This window comes from Astatotilapia calliptera, chromosome 20 (assembly GCF_964374335.1).
Source record: "Astatotilapia calliptera chromosome 20, fAstCal68.1, whole genome shotgun sequence".
In the NCBI taxonomy this organism is placed as follows: domain Eukaryota; kingdom Metazoa; phylum Chordata; class Actinopteri; order Cichliformes; family Cichlidae; genus Astatotilapia; species Astatotilapia calliptera.
In genome coordinates, this window is record NC_137441.1 from 35,018,091 (window position 1) to 35,042,065 (window position 23,975).

The 23,975-nt window shown below is 41.5% G+C and overlaps 1 protein-coding gene across 2 annotated transcripts in view; it reads left to right on the forward strand.

Moving 5' to 3' along the window:
- Positions 1–23,975, forward strand: part of znf385a (zinc finger protein 385A) — a 55,333-nt gene that overhangs the window by 10,724 nt on the left and 20,634 nt on the right. For both annotated transcript variants that reach the window (XM_026153826.2, XM_026153827.2), the window contains exon 2: positions 22,214–22,365. In XM_026153826.2, the coding sequence (XP_026009611.1) occupies positions 22,214–22,365 (152 nt within the window). The remainder of the gene's footprint in view (positions 1–22,213; positions 22,366–23,975) is intronic.

Sequence of the window (23,975 nt, forward strand, 5' to 3'; positions counted from 1 at the left end):
AACAGTCTGTCTGATCACAAAGTGGAAAGAGGCACAGATGATTCTTCACACTGCAGCTCTCTAGTGTTTTCAAAGAGACAGTGTTGCCTTTATCATGTAGAGGTGTAATATTTTTTGTCATCTATTTTCCTGATGTCTTTGCTTAATTGTGCTCTTTTTTTTTCATGACAAAGCTTACTAATAACTTGATTGCCTTTTATTTTATGTTCATGAACTGTGACTTTCTTTTCTTTAGGGTTTCCTGTGTGCAACAAAAAATTGTTAATATGTTTATTTACATTCCCTATGCAAGGTGGCTTAACATTGCACAGGTGTTCTCTTTTGCCCATACTGGTATTGAATCACCTTGTGTCATACAGCTGCTTTGATGAAAGACTGGAGATCAAAAGCTTTGCTTCCTTTTTAACACTGCACTGCCACTGGTTAAATATTTAAGTAATCAGTGTTTTTACATTACATGAAAATATAAAAAATCACATTTCAGCTCTCTCTTCAGTACTCTCTCTCTCACTATAAGGGTTAGTGAATCATAACTGAGTTCAGAACAACTCCTGTGAAAATGCTGAGCACTTACATGGCACTCTGTTATGCAATGGTTTATTTTATTCATCTCTAACATAATTTGAAATACTTGGACTATTAGGACAGTGCAGTGACATAAATCTATAATAAGACCATTTTTATATTCACTGCTTGTTGAATTTTTGATTTAATTGCACACAAATTCTGCAAATTAAATTGAAGAGATTTGAGTATTCAGTGTATACTGTTATTATCTGATTCAGCAGTTTGTATGTCATATATGAAATCGTGAAATAATTCCTATACTCAAATGTTTATTTGATCTCTTATTCCTTTTGTTATCTCCTTACTGATCACACTCATGTATAGAAAGAATCAAGCATTTATGATGATGTAATGATCTGATAATTCACTTGCAGTTTTGTAAGGTTCAAACGGCAGCCAAGTGTAAAAAGGTTGAGCAAAGCTAACGTTTGGCTGCGAAAGATGTTGCATTAATCATGCCTGTTCTATTTCTGTGTGCTCAAACGAGAAGAGAGTAGAAGTGGAGGGGGAAGAGAACGAGGAAAGCAGATAGATAAAATGGAGTGAAAAGTGTCCTCATGAAAGAGAATTAGCTCTTTCCAGCTCTGGGGGGGAAGAGGAAATTCCTCTGAGTGCTGTTGAGATAGGGTTTCACACAAAGACAGAAGAGAAATCAATTGAGTTGCAGCAAGGTCATTTCATAGGAGCATGGCTAGCAAGGAGGAAGCTAAAGGGTAGAAGGAGGATCTCCATGAAGCACAGAATGAGAAGCGGGATTGAGTGAGTAGTGTAGGAGGACTGGGACCTAAGTGATAAAGAAGGAAATGAGAAAACAGTGAGATGAGGAACGCTGGATGTGGGGTGGAGTGACAATTCTTTGGTTACAGCTAGGCTAAAGGGTGAAATCCATGCTTCCTTGTGACAGCAAACATGGAGCACTTCTGTCTCTGTATCATCTGACTCATACCAAGAGGAAATATGAGCAGTATATCTAACATACTGCTGTCCTAAAGCTCTGGCTGAACTTCACTTATAACCACAAGGACATGTCCTCACTATGGTACCTCAGTCATCTAAACAAATCTCACTTTGCTCAACTACATACTGCTGGGCACACAGACTGAATGAATGCTACCAGCGTTTGGTTCCAAGAAGCCTTAAGCTAGCTTTTAATCCTTAATGTTACATGAACAGCTCAAAATAGCTTAAATCTCCACCCCTAACGCCTTCCCTCTGCCAACTAAATCTCTTCCAGCATGTTTAAATGTATGTATGATGCTTGATCATGAGTAGCAGAAAGGCTGGGTGACAAAAAGGCGTCAGTAGGTTGAGCTCCGACCTGCCCTCTGTGGAGTCTTGCCCATTGACAGCTAGTGTAGCTAGAGCTATCAGAAGGGTTTAGCGCAGTCTTGGATGAGTGCCGGGGAAGCCTCACTAGCAGGTAGTTATGGAAACCGCATGGCGTAGGTCTTAACACAGGCGTCTGGTATGCACACCTGTCTTTGAACAAGTTCTCCCCTGAACATGCGGCCCTACCCCTAAGTAGGAAAGCGGGAGGGATGATAAGGGACTCTGCCGGGACCTGCACCACAGCTCCCTGCCTTGGGGGTGCACAGGGAAGGTAAAGAGAGGTGTGGATTAGAAGGCTGTAAGGGACGCAGGGGTGAAGAGGTACCTGAGGTCATTCATGTGAGTCGTGTATCTCATTGAAAAAAACACCTTTTTGCATTTATGCATGTAAAGATTTTCCACTGGGCAGCTTTGCCTAATGCAGCAGCAGCAGCAGCAGCAGACACTGTTGTGGGACGCACAGATGGAGGAATGGTTGCTTATATATTTAACATAACTTTCAGCTAACATGCAGTGGCAGTAAATGTAGTTCAAAAGAGAACTGATAAAATGTAACAAATGGAACCGAAGAGGAAGGATGGAAACAAACATTTCCATAAAATTAGCATAGTCAGGATTGGTGCACTTGTCCCAGTGAGACAGGAATTACCGCATGAACATAAGCGACTTCACATTACATTTGTCAAATCTGAATAATGGTGGTTAATGTTTGGGCTTGTAGTGGTTTTGCTTATTAACTGTAGCATGAGACGTTTGACAGCACAGCAAAGCAAAACATTTGCCAGCCCGTACGCTATAAAAGTAACATTTCTGCCTCCAGCCTAAGTTTTCTCATTTTCACCTGCAACCGTTTGTGTAAATGCGAGGTTTTATTTACAGTAGCGAGAAGATGGCTTTTGTGTTCGTTCTAGGCCAATAATCACCAAGCAGCCACTGCCACAAATCTTCATTAGAAGATTAGCCTGCAGAGAGACAGCTTGTGTGTATTGTTTATTTATTTTGGGGAGTTTTGCTGTTATTAGTGCTGCTGCATACACCAACATCAGCCTTGGTTTCAGACTGCTGCCAGTTAGAATTTGTGAATATGAGCAAAATTCACCTGAGACTCGCAGTCTTCAAAACACATGCACACCAACAGTCTGTCCTTGTGGTGTTTTATTTTTCAAATCCTTACCCTCCTCTGTCTGTCTGCATCTTTCCCATGCATATGCTCAAAACAATATATATATATATATATATATAATGCTGTCAGCTTGCTCTCTTAAGGTGCATCAGCTGCCCAGCAGGTACTCATACTCAAGACAGAACAAATTAAGGTCACAGCAGGGAGAGGACAATGCCATGTGTGTCTGTGTGTGGGTATATATGTATATTTTTTATATATATATTTTTTTCCTTTTCTGACCTCCAAACAGTGGCATGACTCCAGAGAGTGGTGTTGTCAAATGGCTCCTGTCCCACTCAGAGGACACTGACCCTCACTGCACCATTTTGCAGGATAAAAGGTGCCATCCCCCACATTTGACTTCAAACTAGGAAACAGAGTGACGACTGAAGACCGTGGTATTAAATTTCCCTTTTGTGCCTGCGATTGTTGTTTCTCATCCTCAGCTTTTAGTTTCATTGTACCTCTACTAAGAAAACCTATTGTGTTTAATGTTTAAATTTAATAACACTTTCAAAGCGGTGCCAGTTTCAGCAGCACCTGCTAAAAACAGAAAAATAAAATCTTTTCTTGAAATTGCCTTTTTTTTCTTAATTCACACACCATACTAGATAAATAAAAAAGGTAAGAAAGAAGTAACAGAAGGACAAGCTGGAAACTGAAGCATCTTCTATCATCTGCAATCAGCAGTGTTGGGAAGGTTACTTTTAAAATGTATTCCACTACAGATTACAGATTACATGCCCCAAAATGTATTTTGTAACGTATTCTGTTACGTTACTCAATGAGGGTAACGTATTCTGAATACTTTGGATTATATAATCATGCTTTTTACAACTACATGAATGTGTGAATTATTACTTTTACTGAAGGTTACTCGCCATACGCTCGTCAGGCACTCTTTTTGGCTGCAGTGGTTATTATTATATTTACATGCTTCCAGCTCCCGTTTCTGCTCGGTGACAAATCGTACTTTTCCACTCTCCTTTCCCCCCCTCCCTCGCTCACAGAGTTGCAGTCCATTCTCCCTGCAGCACGGACTACACTGCCCATGAGGCTACATGCTATGCCTGTAACACTCTGCCTATTGCCTTCATATTAAATCATTTTTATGAATATTTTTTTTAAATATTGCTTCACATCATTATGGGCGGCGAGATTGAGACACGGGCATTAGAGCCTCCTAATGCGTGTTTTGTTTGGGGCGTGGAAACCAGAAATAGAGAGGGCATAGCTGAACATATGAAACAGGAAAATACCGCCGTGTAATCCATTTATTTCAGCAAAGTAACTGTATTCTGAATACCACCTTTTTAAACAGTAACTGTAACGGAATACAGTTACTCATATTTTGTATTTTAAATACGTAACGGCGGTACATGTATTCCATTAGTCCCCAACACTGACAATCAGTTTTATTCTCCTTCACTAAAAAAATTTGTCATATTGTCCATATATGTGTGGGTCCTAACTACCACATTGTGGACCTCGACCCGTAGCTGCTAACTGGCTTAGTTTAAGTGTTTTCACATCACACAGCTGAACGCTAAAATTATGACACTTTAACAACTAAGTTCCTCTCTAAAAATATTTTTAAAAACCCTTTTGATTCCACTGTTTTATCCTTTATCCACTGGCAGTTTTTCACCCGGCCCTAAGCATGAAATACTTGACCCATTTCACTAGAAACCAAAGATGACTATTGATTTTAATCCTTTTAGACCAGCCTTGTATTCTTCAGAGCGCTGAAACAGGGCTGGTCAAAGTAACTAATGACCTTAACAACAGCCAACTGTTCGCTGCTAATTTTCCTCAATTTTCGCCCAGTCTTCAGTCAGTCGGAATCATGCAGATTTATTGGACAGTCTTTTTTTTATTTATCATTTATCATTTGTTAATGATAAATGTTTTTTTCTTCACCTATGCCGCCCACGTGATATGTTCCAAAAGCCTCTATCCATAGCCATTTCCCCCCCTCTGTCTATATGCTTCCACTGGAGCATATTATTAGAAAGCACAGTATTGATTTTTCTTTTCTATTTATATTTGCTGCATCTTCTACTGTAGCTTCCATTTAAAATGACTATACAAAGCAACCAAAAACACCAAATCTGTCATCTTGTCTCTCTGATTACTGCCGTTCTGCACACTAGCTGGACTATTCAGCTTTATTGCTCCATTGTTCTTCTTCATGCTGATCTTCAAAAGGTCTTAGTTGCTTCTTTAAATTGTCACATCTAGAATATTGCAACTCATTATATTGGATTGTAAGATTTTGATTTTGTTTGTAAAGCTGCAGCTTTACAACCATGTGTGAATCCTGAACTCCTCAGCTAGGGGTTTTATTTCTATCCATACCTGTTTGCTTCTTTTCTTATTAATATTTTAAGTAGCTTCTATTCTTTTGTGTAATGGTGAGTTTAATGCAAAATCATTATTATTCCTACAGTATTTGTATATATAGTTGTATATTTATTTAATTCTTTCCCACCTCTGAATGGATGAATGTATGAAGTGATAGATTTCTTGTGGTTTTATTCTATTTATTTTGCTCCTTTCCATCCACCTACCAACTCTTGACATGAGGTTGCTTGGTTATCACACTGGCTGGTCCTGGTGGGTCCATAAGTTCCAGAGGCCTTGTCTCTGCCAACCAAAGCCTCAGACCTCTCCTCAAGGGCAGTATCGTATTCTGCCTGACTGTGCGTGCCTGTGTAATCCATAGCTGCAGGGAGAGTGACCTTCACAGCAGGCAGCCTCGCAGCAGGTTGCGTCGCATGGGCTCAGGAAAGAGGACAGGCTGGACAAAAAGGGTGCTGAGGGCAGGACACAGCAGTTCTTAGATAATTAGCCTTTCTTGTTACATTTTTCTACATGTTGGTTCTTCTTTTCCTAAAGGAGCAGATATATATTTTAGAACATTACATTTCTGTGGGACATGTTTCGGTGTTTCCTTTAAATACATTCCCTTTAATTGCTCTAAATTACAGTGAGTGCCACTTGCTTTCGGCCCTTTAAAAAAACTTTTGTATCATTCACTTTGTGCCGCAGATATTAGGTCCCATGGCTTTAAATGGTGGAATGCCCAATCTTGAACATTATGAGGAAATAGATTCATCACCACCTAGTCTGTCTTAAAACTTTCTGCAGTTTGCTGTCTCTAGGACAAAATGCTATTTATGATGTAAAATTTGCTGTCTGCGTCCAGTGCACACTCCTGAAGTAAAGGTGAAGCCACAGCCGGGAAAAAGTTATTGACAGTTATGGGAGGAGATGACGCAGCCAAATAAGTCTCTGCTCATGAATGATGCATGTCCTCACTGGCCCTGACGGAGAAAGAGAGTGAAGCTGGATGACAGCTGGGGTGCTGTGTGTGCATGGTGCAGAACAAGGTGAGACTCTTTACTGTACAGCCCAGCGCCCTCCCTTCCTGTCTGTTCCCTCTTTCCTTCCTTTAGTTTCTCTTATCCAACTACACACAAATATACACAAAATTGGGAGGCGGAGCTGTTACTCTCCACAGTCTTCGGTGTTCCTGTATAACCAAACACTGACCTTTACAATGCTCTGATTTCCTGCGTTCTCCTACCCTTTGCTCTGTCACTCTTAGAGACCCGCTCTCTTTTCTCTCCCTCTCACGGAGCCCCTCTTGTTCATCAGAAACAATCATTGTGTTTTTCATCTCACTGCCCTGCTCTGCCGCAGTCTGAGCCTCCAATAGCAGGATGGAGAGAGATGAGAGTAAAGGGGGTGGGTGTGGGAGGTATGCAGCATGCAGGGCACAAACGGGAAAGTCTACATAATGGTTTGTTGTCGTCATCACTGTAGCGTCACAGCTGTCTATCCTTTTAGCAGCAGCTAGAACACAAACGCGCAGTCTGCATCATCGGCATGCCATGGAAACTCAGTATAAGAACAGAAACAGACATGATTTAAGAACTGTGGTCAAACCTTTAGAAACTACAATAGCAGCCTTCGATAGACACATGATTTTTGGTCAGAGCACGTTTGCATAAAATGGGGAATCAAATAGAACTGAAGAGAGTTGTGTCATCTGGTTCTCTTGGTCTCCTTCTTTAGATAAATGCACCTGCATACATATGTCAGCATTGACCTTAGGGGAATCTGAAAATCTCACGTGTCCTGTTTGCTATGTTTGAGATAGTTGAGAAAGGGTATAACTTGGAGGATAATTGCTGGTGACAAACTACCTCTTCAGACATGGCTACATTGACTTGGATAGAGTATTTGTCCAAGGGAACCTAACAGTGATAGATCTAAATACTTTACGAACGGACCCAGCGAGCATCTGAATAAAACATTGTGCACGGGAACCACATCACTGGGGAAAGCCATTAATTCTCAGATTAGTAGCAAGTGGCTAATGTAGTCCATCACTGTGTAAAGCCGCGTAGCCCTGCACCACCCAAACAAACACATCAATCTGACTAACAGTGTGTGTCAACATGCTCCTTGATTACCATGCTAAACCCAGAGCAACCCACAGGAGCCCAAAGGAGATCATTAAAATCTAACATGCACACTTGAATATAGCTTCAACTCAAAATTCATTTTTTACACACACACACACACACACACACACACACACACACACACACACACACACACACACACACACACACACTTTCTCTAATATTCGAAGTTTACAGGCCAAAGGTAAAGTGGTGTGCAATAGCAACGCTCCTGTTGTGCGTTGCTATTGCACAGATTCCTCCGTACACAGAAACAAATGATGCATCTCAACAGTTGATATTCAGGCACAGATTTTATAGCACTTCAGCAGTAATGTCATGTAAATGTGTTGTGAGTGTCAGAGATTTCGTGTTGTGTTAGTGGAGCAGAGTATGCCTGGAGGGTGCAGCAGGATGAGGGTGTGCGAATGTGTGCGCACGATTGAGTGTCTCTGTAGAGTGCTTAGTCTTTAGGTGTTCTGTGTTTTAGGCTCGAGTTAAGATCATTTAGAAAATGTGAAGTTTTAGGATAATAAATAGCCGAAATGTTGGTTTCATATATAACAAGAAAAAGGGTGGCACGTATAGGTATTTGACCTGGTTCAAAATACTATTTAATATCAAACCACAGTGTTCCTGTGAAATAATGTTGCAACTTAGCTTTCCTACCTGATAAAAAAACACGTTCTGTCAAGAGCAATGTGTTTTTATTGGAGGAATGCAGACCCTGTCTGTGCTCTGTATTCCCTGTCTCCTAAAAAGTTTTCATATAACTAAAGAAACTAAAGTTCTCAATTAACTTGGAAGAAACACTATTTTTATCTAGACCTACATTTGTAATCAACACATCTTTTCCATTTATGATCTTGTTTTCCTGCAGCTGCTGCTGCTCCTTTTTTATACGACTAAACATACGTCAAATGGAGCTGCATTCTTGTCTCACATAACTCAGAAAATGGAGGAAAAGCTTCAAATGTGAGTAGCTTTATAAATAGCTCCATTTTATTATCTTTTACTAAGCTAACCCAACTAGTTTCCGTGCCTAAGTCTAACCGAAGAGTGTGTGAAAATAAAACTTGAAAGTATTTATGAGGACCCAAAAGGATTGGTGAAATAGATTATTGTTATCTATAGTAAATATACCAGAATCGCAATGGGATGTGATGAGGAAAGCAATGTTGCAATGTTGTGCACTTTTGTGTTGTGCATCCTCCTTTGCTTGTGAGACATCTTTCATTGTCACCTCGCTTCCTTAGGATTGGAAATATGCTGCCACTGCACATGGTAATCTCACACATACACACACATGCACACTCGCTCACCATGGTACCATTGGGCTGTCTTCCAACGTTAATACACAGGGCTGACGATGTTGTGGGACTGCGTGCACGTCACACTGTCACAGCATAGCAAAGGAATAGAGAGCGAGGGAGAAATGGAAGGAGGAGGATTAATTTTGGATGCATGGCATGTGGAGTTAAGATAACCATCTTTTTCTGCGGCTCTTCTCCACCACATGGTTTGTTCAATTACCATTTACTGCAGAGACAGAGAAGGGCAGATAGAAAGAGAGGGAGAGAGGGGAACAGTGAAAGGGAATAGCGGGAGCCATGGAGGAGGTGGAGGGGAGGCGCTCAGTGATGGAGGGGATGAGGAAGTAGACGTGAAAGAGTTGGAGAGAAGGGAGTGAGTGCAAAAATAGAGGAAGACAATAAAACCATTCTGTAAAGGGGTAAGGAGAGAGCATAGGACACGGAGAGGGACGTGTGGTGCGCACAAACGCGTCAGAGTGTCACGTCCTTACCTGACACGACAGCGACAAACATAACATTTCTGGTTTGATTGTGTAACAGCTTCGTAAAAGCAGGGCTTCTGTTACGAAACGCTGCCACTGTTTTTGCTTTGATAAGTGTCAAAAGCTGCGAGTGTAGCTTAAAAAAAATTACTTATTCAAACAGACTATTCCCACTTCTCTGCATGGGGTACCAACTGTACCAAATTGAGATATTCTGAGATGGAGCTCGATCCACCAGCCCCTCTCATCTCCCCCTTCTTTCCAGCATCCCCACTTTTAAATCCTAATCCCTCCCTCCTTATGTTTCTTCAACCCTCCCCCCCACAACTATTTTCTCCCTCTCTGTCTCTCTTTCTCTCTGTGTCTCTGGCTTTCTCTGGGTCCAGTATATGGAGCAATTACAGAGATGATATCCACTGTCAGTCAGCGGCTCACAGATGAAGCTGGGCCTCTTTAACATGCTAATGGAACGCCAGATTCAATCAGGGCTTTGTGTGGCAGAGGGGAGGGCAGTGCCGCTCATTAAAAAATAAATCATAATAACAAAGAGGCCCGGGCAGCACAGGCAAGCAGCACCTACACTGCAGCATCGGACTTGGTTTTCCTCTCTGCTTTCTCAGAGCCCTCTCCTTGACTACTGTCCCTCTCTTTATGAGATTATGTCAAATCAGCACTTTGTCCTATCAGGCTTTGTTAATCTTTCCCCCGCTCTTGTCACTGTCGGATATGTAAATTTTGGAAAATTTTACAGAGAGAAGCTGACATCTCTTCCTCCCGTTTCCAGTCTTTGTGATAAGATGAGCAAAACTGGAGCTTCTCCATATGGAAAAGAAATTGAAAGAAGAAGAAAGTAGTTTATTATTTATATGTATTTTATCTCTGAATATCTCTTTGGCTATATACCACAGTTAGCTCAGGAATGTGGCTCCTTTTGTCATTTTGCACATACAACATTAACTTTGGTTTCTTTTTTAGTTAAACCTTTTGGATGAGTTGGACTCCCATTTGCCTTCAGAACTGCCTAAATTCTTTGTGGCTTAGATTCAACAAAGTGCTGGAAACATTTCCCAGAGATTTTGGTCCATATCGACATGAAAGCATCACACAGTTACTGCAGAGTTGTAGACTGCACATCCATGATTTAAATTATCCACACACATTTTAAAGGCGCTCGAAATCCAATGACTGTGGAGGCCATTTGTGTGCAGCCAACTCATTGTCATGTCCGCAAAATCAGTTTGAGATGATTTAAGCTTTGTGACATGATGTGTTATCCTGCTGGAAGCAGCTGTCAGAAGACGGGTACACTGTGATCATAAAGGAATAGACACGGTCAGCAACAATACTTAGGTAAGCTGTGGCATTTAAATGATGCTCAGTTGGCTGACGGGCTCAAATGGTTAACATTTCATCTAATGTTCTGTTTTAACTTTAGTGAGCCTGTGCAGACTGTGCCTAAATGGACAGTTAGTGTCATGTGATTTCCTGATTAGAGTAAATATATGCATCAATGAGCAGTTGAACAGGTGTACCTAATGATGTGGTTAGTGAATGTATTGATAAGCATGAGCTTAAAATAAATAACTTGAAAAAAGAAGGAGGGGCCACATGTATAAGTCATACCGGACATGCAAGCCTTACATGAAACATAAGCATTTACTGTTAGACAGCATGATAAATGCTTTTTATTTCTATTTCTTTTGCATATTGATAAAGACCTTTATTTATTGACCTTTTTGGATAGCTCTCTCCTGAAAAGCAAAAAGGTGAACTTTTCTGCTTGATAAATTGATGTGTATGTTGGCAAAAATATAATTCTACCAAACTGAAGGTAAAACCTCTTAAGCGCCTCACAAAGGCAAAGAGGATATTGTACAACTGATGAGCAAATTGATTCAGATACATACACCTTGCCAGGTTACCCTTTAATCTTATGGCTCTCCAATTGGAAGCCAGTGTTGCTCATCTCCAGGTGTCCCTGCTACCCTGTTGTAGATTATGATTGAACACAGCTACAGTAAGGTGTCGTCACATGTCAGCGTGAATGTTTGCTTCACAAGTCTTTTGCTTCACAGGGACGAAGCTCTGATGTAATTCAGCTGTCACATTTAACAAGCATATTGCACCACATTCAGTGTCTGATATCCTCATTACTCTCATTACCATACTGCTTTGGATTGCTTCTCAAAAGCCAAGCGCTCCTTTTATCCATAATGCGCTTTGTTTAAGATCTCTCCATGGAGGTGTGATTCATGGATGCTCAGTTCCTCTTTATTCATCATGCATCAACACTAAAAGAAGAGAGGCAAGTTTGTGTGTGTGCCTTTTGTGCTTCACATTTCTATAGACCAAAGATTTATTATAGCTAAGATCAACCTGAGCTCACTGAATAATGCATCACCTGCTATCATGGAAAAATATGCTGAATATGTCTCAGCTGAGCTTAAAGGTGTGGAAGTGGGTATGAGAAGTGTAAAGCTCGCTCTCGACTTAGCTCGTAAGTACGAGACAACCAAAGGAAAGCATTCCTCTCAGCTTTGACAAACGAGCTGGGGTCTGGTTCACAGAGGTTTCCCTTTTTCATAAAGTGAGCACTGCCATGAGAATTAGCATCCATGCGGGGTGTTTTTGTGTGGCCAAATTTATATTAAAAATCTCTTCAAGAACTTTTTCAGCTCAGCTTTTTGAATTTCAGAATTTCAATTTTATGCCTAAAATTGCTTTGTGGCTTGCCTTCCATATCTGACTGTAGTTGTGGGGTGATGAGTTCTGATTTAAACAAAATTGTCATTTCTCGACCTCAATGACAAATGACATTACAGCAGAGACCCCAGAGCACTTAAAGAGATTGAGCCGTGGTAGGATTGCTCAGAACTGGACAGAGAGCCGCGTGTTAGAGGACATGCTCGTTAGTTATCATATTCATAGAAATGGCACTGCAGGCCTGAAATGAAAGCAGCGCTTGTCAACCTCATAAAGTATCCTCCCCCTCTCTATTAGGCTGATAGCATATTGCCCTCCATCCTCCTTGGGGAATGGAAGTCGTTGAAATAGAGTGGCAAACACAAGCAGGGGCACATTATGGTTGCTGCTCCTCAAACACTGCGGCTATATAGTGTTTAACTCCCAGCCTCCTCCTTCCTCCAAGCCATCATGCCTCCTTCCTTTCTCTTCCTTTGGGGTGGGGGTCTAATCTCAGAGAGAATCTCGTGCTTTTGTCGATCTCCTCCGAAGTGTATTTGGGTTGATCCACCTGTTTATTGTTGAGTGATAGAATTCCATACCTGAGGGCACTAGTCTCTGAGCGGTGCATGGGAATGAAGTCACAGGCTATTGTTCCACCTGGGTGTGTGACTTGAGCCCTGAACAAGGGAAGAAAGGGAGGAGATGGGGTGGGGGTTGGGTGGGGGCTGGGTGCCATGGAATAAATGGGAAAATGGGAGCAAGGAGGAAAACAACAAACAGCCAAAGACAGGTGGAGAGAAGGGAGATAGAGGAGGTTCATGCTCCAGTGTGCTTCCTTCCCAGAAGAACGCCATCTTGTCATCCTGCCTTCTGTCCCTCCTCTCCCCTTTCTGCACAGGTGTAAGCGGCTGTTAAAACAGTAAATTAGTCTTTTTCAAGAGACACAACAAAGCAATGCCCCCCTCTCCCCCTCATCATCCAGCATTCCAACAGTCCATCCATCACTGACTCAGACTTTGCCTGCAGCTAGTGATACTCAGATGCATCTCTTCTGGACAGCAACTGTGATCATCTTACTAGCCTGACTTTTGGCAAGGGAGGAGCATTCATTACAAAAGAAAACTATATGAAAAAGATAGAAACCTGAGAAAGAATGAGAACAGACAGCAGAGAACTCGAAGGGAAGCATGGAGGAATATAGAATCTCAGAATGTTCTCTTAGCTTTTATAAAAGTGTTGAACCTGTTAAGGTTTGATCTAATTGCTCACATTCATGTCACAGTTGTCAGTTACAACTGACCAAATACAAAATGCAACTGTACAGTATTTTTCTTTGTCTAATATCTTTTGATGATCAAACATGACTCTGAAAGGATTGTCACCAGCTTCAAACGATGGCAGCTTATAACATCAGTATAAATTCACAACAGCTGCAGTGTATAATGGAGGGTTCTCAAATAGTGAAAACCCCTTAGAAGCTTCATATAGTCCATATAAAACAGCATCTTTGTAAAGCTAATGTTCACGTATACAGGCAGAAATTATTTAAGACTGACATTTGGTGGCTTTTTATGAGAGATCCAGCAACATAAAATATTTTTGGCTTATTTGTAGAAGCCTAAGTTCTACAAAAAAGACTGAAATTAGTGGAAGCAAACTGCTGTGCTTTGCATTTGCCATTAAAGGTGCTTAAGCATTTAGAGTTTAGTTTAACTGCCCTTATTTGCATCAACACAGGTGATTTTATACTTTTATACAAACTTCCCAATCATTACTCACAATTAAGTGATGATACTTTCATTTTAAGTGAGGCTGCAAAATATTGCACCAAGCATGTATTGTATGTTTTGTGCCCTTGTTGAACTGGGCCTATGGCTTAAAGTTAGAAAATAAATTCAAACTGATTCCCTGACGAGGGCAGCCACACAGAGTGTGTGTTTGCACATAGAGTGTTTGTGTGTTTGCTTTATGCTCCCATTTTGACCCTGTGTGCCTTGTCTCTAGCTTCTGCCTGTGTTGAATTGCACAGCAGTGTTCGCTCTGTGTTCTCATCATCCCTGGCTGTCCCCTCCCATTAACCCTGACAGCTATTCGTCTGTCATTATTGACCTCAAAACAGCACAAACCCTCACTGTCATCGCAGACACTCGCATACACACACACATAGACAGACATGCACAGACTACACACTTGCTATGCCTTGCCCTGAAAAATCATTTTACGCTTGTGCTATAGTTCAAGTTAAATTACATAGCCCTTTTTATGACTGTTGAGATAAATATCACACTGGAATGCAATGAGTCTCAGGCCAATTCAGACTTATTTTCATTAAATCAGTTCCTCCTCCTGCCCTGAATGGTTTGGTGCAGGTTGTAACATGAGAACCAGCAAGTGGCTACCCCACCAAAGTGTTTCATTTTAAGTGCCATCATTGATTTAAGGTGGAACCACACAAAAACTGTATATTAATCATGTCAAGTAACAGAGAAACATCATTTTATTGGACCACCTTTACTGGGAAATGTTTTGGGAGATTTGACTTTCTAAAGCTGATGAAAGCCCTAAAATATATACACTTAAAGTCCGTGTAGATAGATAGACCATCCCACTTGATATTTGTTCACGCATGTCTATATCAGTGTGTGAGTGCCTCTATCTACACATACCCTGCAAATAAACAAAACCCAGTAGCCTCCAAAAGTTCAGTTTCCAGCAGGAGATTTATCTGAAGGATTAAAAGGGTGTGCATCTGCTTCTGTGGATCAAGCACGTGCACTGGCCCTTGTACGCATTCTGGGCAATTCTGGACACTGGGTAACACTGAGTTGTAGATTGGTAGCTAGAGGTAGGTAGGGATCTCAGATGCAGGCTGTCTTCACCTCATTCCATGCCATTATTTTTGCATTATACCTCCTCCCCTAGTGCCCATCTTTCTTCTCTCCATGACTCTTGGAATCCCCAGTCAGCTCCTCTGCGTCTAACGAAGAGACAGACTGGCAATTAAATCCTCCCAGCCTTGATTCAGCTACTTAGAAGAGATCAACGTGGGATCTTTTGGGGGGCTTTTTAAGGCCTGCCACTGTCATATTATCTCAATAGGGTGTCATTACCGTCCCATCCAGGCTATCATTAAGCACAATATTCCCCTCTGGGAGAGCCGGAAGGTTTACCTAGCTGTATATCAAGTATGTCTAGTGCATGTGGGATTTTTTTTTCTGAGGAGAAAATATGTGCCCGATTTTATTTGTAATATTTTAAAGGAAAGCTTGGCTTTCAATAGATCTTGAGTTCAGTTCCCTGATCAGATTGGAAAAGACAAGGCTTTCTGTGTGCATTTGTGTGCTCAGGATGTGGATGATGATTTCCTGTTTGTTTGTACAGTGACCTAAAACTGCATGTAAAGCATGGATCACTCAGTGGAAGCTAGTTTAACTTTGTTTGACCTTCAAGTTGCTGGCATTTTTTATTTTATTTGAGCCACTCAAAATAAAACCATGCATGCTGCAGCATGTACTTTTCTTGTACTTTGCAGTGCAATTACAGTAAAAATGTGAAACAGCTCTTCTCCAAATTGGTAGGTTTGGTTAAAAAAATCTAACAGACCTACAATTAGCAGAGAAAATTTAAGCTTCTGCCACCAATGCAGAAAAATGTACACAAATATTCTTGAGTGACTGTTTGTGTGTGTGTGTGTGTGTGTGTGTGTGTGTGTGTGTGTGTGTGTGTGTGTGTGTGTGTGTGTGTGTGTGTGTGTGTGTGTGTGCTCATAACTCTCTTTCCAGTGTATTTTGTATTCAAGACTGAGGCATGTCCTAACTGATACCTAACATTAAAGACTTGGAGAGCAACCACTGTATCCCTTTTGCAGAAACTAATGACTCAAATTGTTTTTTTACGACCTAACAGGGAAGCACACATCTCTCTTGTCAAAGACAAACACACACAAACATACCTTACATGCAACGTGAACACAAACAGAGAAGCCTACTCTTATTTGTGGCAGTGAAACAAGTTTCAGCTTCCCCCGCTTTCCCCCTGCATAATCCTCCTATTAAAGCGTAGCATAACACCAGCAGTTCCAGGCAGCAAATCAAACAGATCTTAATCTCTGTCCACCTATCTTGTGTGAATGTATTAACCTTCACAGGAAGCTAGAAATGAGCAGAGGCTTGATGTGACTTTGAAATATTCCGATGCACTCAGCAGCACACTCTGGTGGTTGCTTGCTATCAAAACTGCTTGTGTTTTCCAAGATTTTGCATTGTGACATGCGGACCCCTATACGAGCCTTGCTGCATTCGGTGCAGTGTCCAATGAACCACATTGCTACCTGTCATTCACACTGTGCGAATCCATAATTCATTCCTAGCGCCAGCTGTGGCAGCTATCTGAAGGACGGATTCTGCTGGCACAGCTGTCTGTGAAGAGAGCATCGACAGGTAGACAGAACAGGATACAGTCTGTAGCAAGTCTCTTGGGGCTAATGAACTGTACAGTGCTGCAAAGATTTTGAGGTGACAGTTGACATATCAGGACAAACCTGTGTTACAGGTTGCAGAAACATTGCCTGTTTGTGTGTGTATGTGGACATAAAGGTTTCCTTCTCTATGAAGGACACCGCTTTAAACTCATGGACACAGGTGACTCAAGGGGAATTATGCCCTTCATGAACCAAACAGGACATTCTTGTGTAAAAGTGGGTGTTAGACAAAAACTACATTCAGTCTTTTAGAAAACTGTATGTGCGCATGTACTTGTTTCTTTGATGTGCATTGGTTTGTCTCCTGTGTGTGTATGAATCAGCCATCTGTAGAGTGCGAGTGACTTTTTTTTTCTTTGCATTTGTTCAGGGCTTTTGGCCAAGCCTGTGATCCTGTTGATTGCGCTTATGGTCAAGTGAAAGCCAGCCACAGTGTCCTGTTGGGACTGAGACTGGAATAGGAATGGATAAGGGTCAAAATTTCATTCTTTCTCCCCTTCTTATACCCCGTGCCCACTCTCTATCATGCTCCCTCCATGGCCTGTAATGAATTGGCTATTCTTCCAGACCTGGGCTCAGCTGTGTACAGCACAAAATTCACACTGAGCTGATCATAAGGCAAACAAGGAAGGAATAAGAGTAAGAAATTTAGAAAACAAATGGAGACAGATGAGCAGCTGCTGGTTGCACGCTTTAGCCCGTATGGGATATGGAATTGTAAACTAGCCTTGATCCCACATTAGCTTCACAAATAGTTAAATAATAATAAGATTGTTATTAAGGTCACTACACTCTCCTCTTTACTGGTTGTGAAGACAGTTGTCCATCTGCAGTAAATAAATCTGCTGTGAATTTGTCCATTTTCAGGCAGAAATCATCTTCTGATTCAGTCAGACTGGACTGACGAGCATTTATGGTCTGTGGTAAACTCAGAATCAGAATGTTTTATTAATCCCTGATGAAATTTTGTGGCCACAGTTGCTCCAAGACGATAAGAACAGTTACTGACCAAACTTAATCGAATAATACAGTATATTACAAGGTTACAAAATATAATAAAATAGCTCAATTATAAATATCCCAGTATATAGCACAAATTAAATATATATGGTTGAAGCCGAGTTGCCCGTCTTATCAAACTTTTGGAGCTCTGGTCTCTTGTATTCATGTCGCTGAATCAGAGTTCTTTAGTCTGAGAGCTTAATGCGCTACATGCATACGATAGGTAAATAAAATCACAGTTCATTACTGAATTTACTTTTTCACATAAAATGTTGAAATCCCAAATTATTTTTCGTAGTTGTCATGGCATGACATTGATTTCAGGCAGCTGCTATGCATCCAGACTTACCAACACATCTGTTGGTTATATTCCTGCATCAAACATATCTGCGGCACTGATTATAATCAGTGCCGCAGATATGTTTGATCTTATATATAAGTTCTTATGTCTCTGTTCCCTCTGGGCAATGAGGAGGACAGGTGCCAGCTTCAGATCCCCGCAGAAGGGCAAGTTGGCATCCTCACTGTTTCCACCTCCTTCTCCCTGCCCCCACTGCCAACAACCCTGGCACATCTGTGGCCGTCCAGCATGGCTGGTGCCAACTACCCTGTGCCCATTGTTCTCCCCTGAATGCATCCAACGCCCATGGGAAAGAAGGCTGAACACAGCGTGGCGCAATCTACACGGCCTGTTAGATAATCTCAAGACATGAAAAGATTCTCTTAGCCTAGATTCTAGAAACAGCTCTTTGTCTAGCAGAACGGGGGAAGGAAAACACACGATGGTGTTTTCTCCAAAGATTCTTACCAAATCAGCTCTATTTCTTTTCTCTTTTTTTCACATGCGTTGGAGTAAACAAAGCTTTGTATGAGCTTAGTATCACATTTTATGTTCGCATTTTACTTTTATTATATGTAAAACGCTGGTTATCGTATGAAAATCATCACCCTTAAGCATGTTTTCCTTTTTGATTCACCGATTGCTCGAACTGATTTTGAAATAGCTTCTGTTCTTTTCACTATCTTTACATTAGTGTACGGTATCATCATTTTGGGTGGGGGAGGCAGGATCAGGAAATACAAAAGAAAGGCAGTAACCACATTAATTTGCTCTGATCAACCATCAGTTATGTGTACTTGTATTTTCAGTTTTGCCTCCACTTGTTCAACCCCAAACAGAAACAGCTTTAGGGATTAAATGTGTCACATGGTGAAGCAGGAATGAGGGTCATTTATTAGTGCGTATGCATAAACAGACTGGTATTTACATAGCACCTTTCTGCTCTAACTGAGCACTCAAAGCATTTTTTTTTTGCTACAAGCCACATTGACCCATTCATACAAACATTCATCTAATGCTTTTTTCTATGCATTTAAGCATTTCTCTAACTAGCATGCATAAACTCACATCTGATGTATGAATGGGGGGCAGTTCAATATCTTGCCCAAGAACACTGACATTCAGCTACAGGAGGAGTCGGCGTTACCTGCTGTTGTATTTATACAGTGTAAGCATGGGTTTGTGGCCATTTTTAGTATTGGCACATATAACTACTTGGAGTGGTGCTTATTTTCGTGCTGTCTCTTGCCCTCAGTACTGTTCATAACCTAGACCTAACTCGACATTCTAATCAAGGTACAAAACTCGTGATGGTCCTCACAACAAGTGAATAATAAAGGCTCATATGAAGACAAACTCTTCAAAAAAGCCTGCAAATCCAAGCCTTCTGGCAGCGTCCCACAGGCTGTTTATGAGCTCTGATTATGGCCCCTGTTAGCCTGGTAGGATTCCTGGCATGTCAGAGGGTTTAACAACATCCAAATCACTGTCTGAGTTCTCTCAGCTCTTCCAGGCAGCCCTGTCTGTCAATTTCTACCACACATAGGTACTCCAACAGCCACAAGGGAGTACTGAGGAAGGGAATATCAGACTACAGTGAGCAAAGATCCTGTTTTGTCATCACTTACTTTTGCATGCTGTAATTAGTTTTACTAATAACAGTACACATAACAGTTCTTTGATGAACTGTGAAGGCCTTTTGCGATTTAAAGTAAATTGATTTGTTTTTCTTTTAGTCATTTAAAGGGTAGAAAACGCTGTAAAATGCCAGTCACAGACAGCCAAGTTGCTTACTCTGTTTGTCCTCCTGTCTACAACAAAAAAAATTATATATGTGTAGTATTTGCATAGAAGCCATTAGAGGAGACTTCTTGTTATTACTCATTTACAATTTATTGTTTTATCAGCTCTGACTTCATTGAAGTCTGGTCCGTAAAAGCCAAGTGGGAGCACTTAAACACATGCACTTGTTTACACACTGCACATAAAATGCCCATATGTTTGCGAAAATGCATTTGTGCACTTGCCATACTCCTGCACCATATAACAATTTGTTCAGTTAACATTGTAAGGAGATCCCCAGAGAGAGATTAAATTAATGGGATAAATATATGGTGCAGCCACACTCTGATTTATGCACGCTGACAAACACACATATGTCTTGGGCTCAAGGGCCAACTGCTCTTCTTGCTCATGTCTGGTCCACAGCTCCATTCACTTCCTCGGATTTCAGCTCCTTGTGCTGCTGCAGAGACGCGTTTTGCCCTCCACTCAGCCAATCTCTCTGTAAGCCTGCCAGACACTGCCTGACCCGCTGCCAGTAACGGTCTCAGTGTTCAAGGACAGACTCGCTGGGGAGCTGCAAACATTACTGCTGTGCAATTTCAGCTAACAGAGTCTCACTCCATACAAGCAAAACACACATTCACACATGAACTTGTACAAAGATGCTAAAGGAGACGATGTATTGAGACACGGCACGACGCCATGATAAATGCAGTGAAGAATCATTGTATTAGTGATGCAGCCCTGATAGGGGACAAACTGGCTTCATCAGTTAATTCTAATCCTCTTTCATCAGAAGAAGCTACATTCACGAGGAGTTTAGATTAAAGGGTGAACTCTGCATGTTTGCAAGTGTACATATTTAATTAGGAAAACTAAAAAACCTGTCAGTTTTTTTAAACCTAATGTAAAATGAAAGAGTTTAAGATTGCTGAGTCAGACTGCACCAGCTGGAAAACCAGCAGGCAAGAAGCCTCAAACTTGTTTCACATGTTGTAAGAATAATTGTGTGGTTTTGTGCTTTCATACACGTGTTTGCATGTGTATATGTTTGGTTTGTTTAGACTAGAAAATTTAAATGCTTAACTAGAGGTAATGATGCAGTCCTCTGCACCTCGAGGCCTACAGATGCGTAGCAGAAGGCAGCTGAGACAGCACTTTCACTCCAGCCCGACAAAGTCAATCCCCCCCGCTCTCTCTTTCTTATCCCTTTCTCTCCCACTCACTCTAATCCAAACTTCGGCGACTCCATCTGGTAACATAGTCTTCAAAGCAGCAGTCATAATATTTTCTCTGTTTACATTCAGTTGACATAAAGCTTGATGAAATCGCAGAGGTGTCAAATAATGCCCAAATTAGCATGTGGAAGTGTGGAGGAAGGTAGAAAAGCACTGCTGTGGAAACCACGGTGAGGGATGGCAAGTAACAGAGCAAAAAAAGTAGCTTAGAGCAATCCCGAAAAGGAGAGCGGCAGAGCTTTAAGTCTCGGAGGAATTTGAAAGCCATAGAAATCCAGTTGCGGATATTAAGAGGCTTAATCTAAGAGCTTGCTGAGGCTGAGTTTTGCTGTTTGGGCCCCATCACTATCATCCTTGACAGAGGTTAGAGAGGAGACGAGAGGGAATAAGGAGGAAAAGGAAGAGAAGCCAGATGGGAGCAATGGGGAGAATAGGAAACTGCGTATCATTAAGGCAGCCTCACATGTTTCTTATAGGCGAATTAAATATTGCGTGTGTGTGTGTGTGCGCGTGTGCATGTGTATCTCTCTGTGTGCAAGGGTACCCTTGCAGTAGTTTTCTTAAGTGACTGCGTTTTTCGATTTCTTTAGAAATCCAGCCAAATGAAGTATGTGGTACTTCTTCTTTCATTCATACTATAATTAGACTCAACTAAGTGATCCAGCTGTAGTGCACAACACAGGATGACATAAAGCAGCGCTGCCTGAGATGGAACTCATTATCATCTAGCTGCAGATGTCTCCCAGGAGAGGAGAGAAGAAGAGAGCACACTGGCAGACAGGTGGATAAGAGGAATCCCCTCTGCCTCTGTGGCATCCTTTTCTTCCTTATGGCATTCCTGTTTCGGGGATGTGAATCATTCAGTCCACAAAACCCTCAACATCATTCCATATGTATTAAAGCAATGTCACACTTTGTAGATTCAGTCTTGCCAACACGTCTGGAAAACCAGAAGATCTGTGCAGCAATCAATGAAAAGCCCTTAACTGACCAAATGCATCTTTTTTCCTCACTGTGTAGAAACTGTATGCTTCTATGGGGCATCACATAGCTTTGTTCTGTCCACAGAGAGATAATTGCTTTTGCAGTGAAATTATACATTATTGTGCATTTTGGAATTCACCTGCACCTTCCAGGAAACAACTGTACACAGCCTGTTATAAAAAGCACATGTTTTTGTTGTTTTTTCCCTTCCTCTCTCTGTCTCTTGCTTTAATTTGTATTCTTTATATCACCTAAAGACACTGTTTAAATTCTCTGTCACACATTTGAGTAAACACACCCCGGAGCCTGGGCTCATGAATGCTGGAAAATACCGTGCATACTTATGTATCTCTGTCTCTTTCTGTGTTTAGGAGGCATCAATCGAGCTGGGGCAGCAGTGCCGACATTCTTACGGACCCCCACAGTGATCCAACCCCACTTGGACATGAAGCCCTTCCTGCAGTTCCCAGTGGAGACCCCCCCTCCTCCACACAGCATGAGCCTCTTCCACAACTTCAATACGGTAAGAGTTGCTGCAGACAACAAGCACAAACACTGCAGCCTTTTAAGTCATCGACTCCAGCGAGAAAAACGCGCGACGCAAAATTGTAAATGTTGTGCTGGGTGCTGGAGGTTACCGCCGTTATGCTTTAACTTGCACTCTTCTCTATGTACAGTTTTGAATGCAATAGTCAGCTTTAAGATATGCTGGAAACAGGACTATTTTCAAAGCCGTAAAATCGTAGCCATATAATTAAAGAACAGTTTTAAGGCCATCCCTATAACTAACAACATCAAACGCCGCAGTTTGTTTGATGTAATATTTTTTTTCTTTTAAAGGAGAGGAGGCTTCCTGTTCCTTCTACCTCAGGCATTTAGATTAGACCATAGAGACATTTACCATTTCACCAACTCAGCATAATGTGGCACCTGCTCCTCCAGACTCCGCTGAACAATGTCAACACATTTCTCATCAGCAATATGCAAATTCACTGAACTGTATATGTACTCTACTGGGGCAATGCTATTTGCGGACCATGGCTTCAACAGGGTTATGTGTCACCCTGGTATATTTAGCTGCAGTCTGCAACAAGACAACATAATAACCTTTCACTAATTGGAAATATCTGGCATGAGCTTTGACTATGCATGGCCCTACAGGGATTGTAACAGGAGTCCAGACACTCTTAAACACATCTTAACAATATAGTCATTTTAATAGGCCTCACCATGACATAAGTGGAAGCATTTTCACTACCAAACTGCACTACACCCAGCAGACATGCATTAATTGAGATACTGAGATTATGCAGGCACTCGGTTTCCATTCTGGCCTCTGTTAGCGTAGCCCTAAAATCATTCTTGCTTGATTTTATTTCCTGTCTTGCTGCCTCTGCAACACTCCCTCTGGACTTCCTCTCACCTATTCTGTAACGTCCATCCGCTCACCATCCTCCTTATCAACGAGTCAACTAGGTAGGAAGGCCCACAGGGACACTGTGAATGTTAATAGGTGTTCCTGCTGATGACTGCGAGGTAACCGTTAGTGCTGTTTTACAGCTCTGTGGCCAGGAGATGGGGCCATAAGAGAAGCTGTAAGGGCATTCTGACCTTACAGCGTACTCATAGTATACGCAGCACATTCAAAAGCATGAAGAAATGACTCACTAATATATCACTGTTGGTGTTTGCAAGGAGAGCTTCTGTTGCCTGAAGTGTATGACATAATCTCACATTTTATTAGATATGCGGCATGTATGTGGTGTAAATATGCTGCAGATATGAAAACCGCTTTGTTTGCCCCTATATGAGGCTCTGTTTTAACGTTTTGCTGGGATATCCTAGCTTTACACTTTCCCAGAGTTTATTATGTTCAATGTAGTGCTGTGAAGATGAGTAAATTTATACAGGAAGATCTAGAATAAGAGAGTAAGCGTCCACAGCTCCATTTACATCTTATACTGTTTTGTTTTGGAGGTTTTTATATGGATTGTTAGGCTGAACTGGGGCTATTTCACATAACATTTCAAGTGCTTTTGATGTTTCCTGGCGCTTTTCTGCACCATTGCACAGTAACACATTATGATCCACAAAATATCTCAATGAAGGTACAGCACTGCAGTGAGCTGACAG